The sequence below is a fragment of the Nannospalax galili genome, unplaced genomic scaffold (assembly GCF_000622305.1).
Source record: "Nannospalax galili isolate Female #2095 unplaced genomic scaffold, S.galili_v1.0 scaffold780, whole genome shotgun sequence".
Classification (NCBI taxonomy): domain Eukaryota; kingdom Metazoa; phylum Chordata; class Mammalia; order Rodentia; family Spalacidae; genus Nannospalax; species Nannospalax galili.
Genome location: NW_008345974.1, coordinates 43,227 through 49,539, shown reverse-complemented (window position 1 = coordinate 49,539; position 6,313 = coordinate 43,227). Strand labels below are relative to the sequence as shown.

The 6,313-nt window shown below is 39.6% G+C and overlaps 1 protein-coding gene across 1 annotated transcript in view; it reads right to left on the bottom strand.

Annotated features, from left to right (window-relative positions):
* Positions 1 to 5,281: 5,281 nt before the first annotated feature.
* Positions 5,282 to 6,313, bottom strand: part of LOC103741490 (pregnancy-specific glycoprotein 22-like) — a 19,068-nt gene continuing 18,036 nt past the window's right edge. The window contains 1 exon segment of the mRNA XM_029567905.1: positions 5,282 to 5,587. Coding sequence (XP_029423765.1) covers positions 5,282 to 5,587 — 306 coding nt within the window.

The following is a 6,313-nucleotide window of genomic DNA, read 5'->3' as shown; positions in this document are numbered from 1 at the left end:
GGGCATAAGGCCTGTTCCTAGGGATGGAATTCACATCTGGTGCTGTAGCTCAGGACAACCCCCTGTGGCAGGGGAGATTATAGACCCCAATGGGGAAGCCACTGCAAGTGCTTTGTTAGATGAATGTAATGCACCTGTTAAGGTATCTTCTAAGCATTTGTATTTACACCAGTAGGTTAGATTATTACAACAGTCAATGTTCATTTAGATGTTCCTGTTTCTTTTCATTTGTCTTTATAGTAGGAAAAATACCACTGTGATGAATATCTACTCATGTCTTGGGAACAAATGATGAGAAGGCCCAAGAGTTCAATATCTCCCCACAATAGAAGAGAGATCATCCTGCATTTGTCACCCCCTCCAAGGCTCAGGGACTTTTGTGGAAGAGGCTGACGGAAAGATTGCAAGAGCCAGAGGAAGGGGTGGAGTGTTGGATAAGCATGCCCTTCATGTGGCAAGCCACAGCACGTGCCTTCTCTTGCTCCTCCTTTGACTCCCTTATTTTTCTTCTTCAAAGTTTTTAAATGTATTTTTATATTATATGTATGATTCTTGTGCCCCTATGCCTATAAATGCACCTGTGTACTGTAAAGCCTGCAAAGGACAGAAGACAACATTGGATCCCTTGGAACTGGAGCTGCAAGTCATTGTTAGCTGCCCTGTGGTTGCTGGGAATTGAATGTGGGTCCTCTGAAATGGCATCCAGTGCTCTTAACTGCTGAACCTTCTCTCTAGGTCATCATTTTTCTTCCCAGACTACTTTTTTGATTAGGGAGTGGAGAAATTAAATATGATTCTTTTCTCTAAACTAGAAGGGAGTGGACTCCGAGAGAGTGGAGTACAGGGATCTTAAAGACATGGAGTAGAACAGCAGGAATTAGTGCAGAGCAGCAGAGGATTAGGAAAGGGGAGGAGGAGAGCCGGCTCAGAAGGAGAAGTAGATGATGGCAAGATGGGTCAGTGGTTAAGAACACTGGCTGTTCTTGCAGAGTACCTGATGTGTGATCGTCAGCACCTGCATGGTGGCTAACAATCAGTCATCTGTAACTCCAGTTACATGGGATATGACACCTTTTTCTGACCTCTGTGGGCATTTCTCAACAAGGATGCACTAACATACACACAAGCAATATACTCACGCACATAAAATAAAAATAATAAACTAAAAAACAAAGAAGCAAAAGGAAAGAAGTCCTTGCTATTTCCCAAGCATAGCACTTAGAAAAGAAGAAAACAGAGGAGGAAAGATCATCATACTCACCAATCTCCTTGAACTATAGGTAATATGCCAGGGCTACTCTCAGAGCCCCCACCCCGCCACACAATTCCAACCAGGAGGCCAGAAATGTCCCCAGTTGAGAGGCCAGAACTTCCTTGTGTTGCTTTAGATGTGATGGAAAGAAAAGAGAAAAAAGAATAAAGGTGAAAGCACTTTACAGTGAGTGATGTGTCCTGGAGAAGAGCTCAGGGCATGAGGTGATCTTTATTTCAGGGAATATGTTTTCTACAGGCAGGTTGATTAGGTGAGTTGATGTATGAGGGGATCAGCAAGATTCTTTTTCAGTCATGTTTCTAGTTGATCATCTCTCCTTTCACATCCTTGAATCCCATCAATTTCCTCTTGGCACATATGTGAAGGTTTGGAATTTTCAGAAAGGGTAGGGGCTCTTTCCTATGTAAAAACTTCCCCTGTTCTCACATTTGCATCTTTTTCTTAGTGCAGCTGTGAGAGCCAAGAATTTGTACAAGCCTCTCAGTCTCTTGTGGGCAGAACGTAATTGACAGAAGGCACAGGCTAGTGAACTCTCAATTCATCATCTCCTTGGGTTAGAGTTCACAATTTCCATGGCATCCGGTGTATGGGCCCCAACACGGTGGGGTAGGAAAACAAGCAATTTCTTTAAGAAACAATTTTCATCTGATGGTCACTCAGACTACAGTACTCATCCTCAACTTTGCAGAAACACTCCAAGAACTGATGCAATCTAACTAGGACATGAATCCTTGTCTACCCCCACTGGGAGCAGAACCACATGTGACCTGAGTGCTCTGCCAGATCCTGTCTTAATTTCCTTCACACACATCTTCCCCAATTAACACCTTCTTTACATGATAATATTAAGACTGTATCTCAGGGAACGAAAACTAAAATTGACCTGGTCTGAAATACTACATTTAAGTCATTTTCCTCTTCCCGGAACTAATGAGCACAATCAGCAAAATTGAGTGATATCAGCATGAACGTGCCCCCATCCATGTATTTCTGTAAACTCTCAAAAAATAAACAATTAAATTTCCTTTTTTTTTTCCCCTGTGGGTACTGGGGACTCAACTTAGGGCTTCATGCATGTTACTTAAGATTTTAGCCATTGACACAGAACATCAGACTTAATCATGAAAAATTCTAAAGATACTAAGAAAATATTTTATTTATGAGAGAATAAAATAAAGCAAGAACAAAATAAATAAAGTTAAATTAATATAAAGTAAAAGAGTACTTAGAATTAACTTCATCCAGGAAGTCAAAGAATCATACCTAGAAATCTCCCCAAAATTGCTGAATGAAGAAAAAAAAAAATGGAAAGGCTTCTGCTGTCCATGGATTAGAGGACTTAACCTCATTATTATTATTGTCTACAGGACGAGAGATGCAACTCAGGCCTTGCACATGCTAAGTGAGTGCTCTACCACTGATATGTCCCAGTCCCTCAGCTTTTTATTTTTTATTTTGCCACAGGGAGTCACTGAGTTATTCAGGCTGGTATCGAATTTGCTATGTAGACCAGGCACTCTTAGAACTTGTGATTCTCCTGCCTTAGCCTCCTAAGTAACTGGAATTACAGGAATGTGCCATCTTGCCTGAAAGAAGACTTAAGTGTTTATTTTAAAATTTAATTAATTTTATTTATTTTACGTATATGAGTATATTGCCTGCATGTGTGTTGAGTGTACCCATGTCCTGCAGTGCCCTAAGAGGTCAGAAGATGGTGTTACATCACCTGAAACTAGAGTTATGGACAGCTGTCAGCTGCTATGTGGGTGCCTGGGAATTGAACCTGGGTCCTCTGTAAGAACAGCCAGTGCTCTTAACAATTGAGCTATCTCTCCGGGCCCCAAGACTTAAGTTTTTAAAGATGACCGATGACTGTGTTACTGGAAAGTGATCTATAGATGAGGTGCATATCCAATCAAAATGGCAGTGGCATTTTGTACAGAAAGAAAAATCTATTCTAGGACTCTTGTGGAATCTCAAGGAACGCCAAGTGGCTAACAGAATCTTGAAAATGAATAAAATTGGAATACATACTTCCTGATTTTATAATTTCTAGAAAGATGCTACAGTCAGAACTGTGTGTTATGAGATAAAGTCTGTAGATCAATGGAATAGAATGGGAACCACAGATTTGTTCATGTGTACTGTCAAATAATTAAATTAAAAATTAGTCAATACATAATAAAGAGATGTGTTTGTGCCATGCAGTATAAAATTTTAGTACATATGTATGTAATGGTTACTCAGATCAGAGCAGTTGGTGTGTCTGTTGCCTCATCTATCATGTTGACAATATTCATTTCTGCTAGCTACTTTGAAAGACACAATTCTTTTCTAAAAGTATTGTTCTATTAAGTTTCAGAACATATATATGACCAATAGGTGTATGGAAAGGTGTTCAAATATCACATATCATTCATTAAGGAAACAGAAATCAAAATCACAGTGAGTTACCTTCTCACATTTGTTGAGATAGATATCATTAAAAAGAAAAATAAAGATAGTAAGCAAGTGTTTTTGAAGATGGAAAAAATAGGAATTCCTGTGCGTAATTAAATGTAAAATGTAACTGTGAAACATAGCATTGTTGTTTCTCAAAAAATCAAGGAATTACATTCAGCCCAATGTTTCTTCATCAGGGCTGATATCCAGAAAAATGGAAACTGTAGATATGAACAGATATTTGATTACACTTCATGACAACATTGCTCAAAATGGCCTAAATTTAGAAACAACCCAAAGCCCATTGAAGGGATGAATGAATGAACAAAAGAAGACCTATGCCCACAGTGGTGCAGTCATGCAGAAGAATGCCACAGACGAGAACAGCCTTAAAAGGTAAATTAATTTTTGATGTATGGCACAAGGATGAACCTTTCATGATATTGTGCAAAGTGACGTAAACTTGAGGAAAAGCACAAGGATGTTGTGTTTCCAAGTTATCATGAGGCCTAGAACTGCCACATGCATCAGAGACAGAAGTAGAAAGCTGGTTACAAAGAGCTCTAGGATGTTGAACAGGGTGAGAGAAAGTTTTGGAAATGGATAGTTGTGAAGGTTACACAACAATATGAATGTGCTTGATGCCACTGATCTGTCCATTCAAAATGGACAAAATGGCAAATCTCTTGTTTCATTTTATCATACATAAAAAATGTTAACAGAAAAAAATCTTCTACAAGGTCATGCTGTAAATGGTGGCCTTAGGATAAGAAACTCAATACAGTTGGCTTGATATATCCACAGATTTTCCATCTATGGATCAAAACTCTTCAGATAAAAATTATGTGCACAGAAGGAATGGACAGTTTTATATCCTGTATTCTTCCTTATTGCATGTGAAAAAACTAGAATCTAGGCAGTATTTATATTAGGTATTAAAAGTAATCTAGAGATGACTTAAGTGTCTGGGAGGGTGTGCAGTTATATGTGAATACTCTGCAATCTTTATTATTTAATTTTTATTGAACATTTGTGAATTTCACACAATGCACTGTGATCATATTTAGACTCTTTCCTCCATTTTTACCCTCCCATAGGCCTCCTGCCTAATTTCATGCACTCTTTTGTATATGTTAAGGCCTATCAATTAAAGCTTGTGTCTGTCCCCAAGTGTCCCTCATGTGAGACCACCCACTGGAGCCTGGCAACTAATTACTTTGACATCTTTAATAAGGAAATCAAGAGCATCCATAGACTTGGTTCTCTGTGGGGACCTTGGAATCAGTCATCACGGATTTTTAGGGTTGATTTGGAGCATAAACTCTTAGACACTTTGCATTTCTGTTCATTGCATGAATGCCATTTTTTGGAGACAGGTTCTCATTATGTGACACAGGCTGGCCTCATACATTCACCCCTTGCCCATATTTTATCCTGGGGTTATGTGCAGTCATCACCATGTTGGTTTTATTTATGTCTAAATTGGTATTTTACTCGTAATTTTTATCTATTTTATACGCCATTGATAAAGAAAATCATCTCTATGGTATAGGAAGACAGGATAGGTCACTTACTATTCACTGCCAGGTGGACTGTGTGACTCTTCTTAGAACTAACTGGGTTACAGACCTCGCACTGACAGTCCCCAGCATCTTCTACCTTGACAGGGTCTATGCTGAGCCTGCTGTTGTTCTGTGATAGGGTCATCCTCTCTGTGCACTATAGGCTCCGATTATTGATGATCCAATGGATGCAGATTCCAGGGTCACCAGAGAGGCAGGTGAAGACCACAGAGCCCTTTCTATAACTGTGGTGTTGGTGGCTTCGATGGAGGACCGTGTCACTGCTTCTGAGGACAGAGGATGGGAACAGCTGAAATGGTTCTCAGAGATCTCAGTGAACTTTAAGAATCCACAGTATAAGGTGTGAGGTGACCCAGGCCTCTGTAAAGCTGCATGTCTGGTTGAGGATACAGTGTGTAAGGAGAGGGCTGCATCTTCCTCTCACCAGATCATGCATAATGATCCAAGACCCAGGACAACTTTGAAGATTATACACCCAAGCATCTTTTTTTTTTTTTTTAAATTAAAAGAAGCATTTCATTACAACAGCATTAACCTATTCAATAACATTTTTCTGAGCTAGGGTACATCTCTTTCAAAATTGGCTGTACATTTCTAGGTTTATAGATGAATTATTATGCTTATATAATCTTTTACTCATTATAAACTCTATAAGACATAAAATTAAATGAGGTTCCAACGTTTAAAAAAGATCTCCACTTCGTTGTCAAAACACACAATTTCACGCAGAAAAATTCATTCCAGGGCCATTGACATTGAGACGTTTTCACATGCATTTCTAATCTCTATATATATGACTATCACTGGTCACAGTCGCCCCCCTTCTGATCTCCTCGGCATCTGAGCATGAATACAAACTTGTCAGATAGACAGCCTTCCTCTCCCACGAGAGCCTCCATACTCTGTCATCCCTGCCACTGTCCACTGTGCTGTCAGCACCCCCATCCATTCCCCCCTATCTGCCCTTCTGGTAAATCTAGTCAGCCAGAGGTCCCTGTTCCAGGAGGATCAGCTG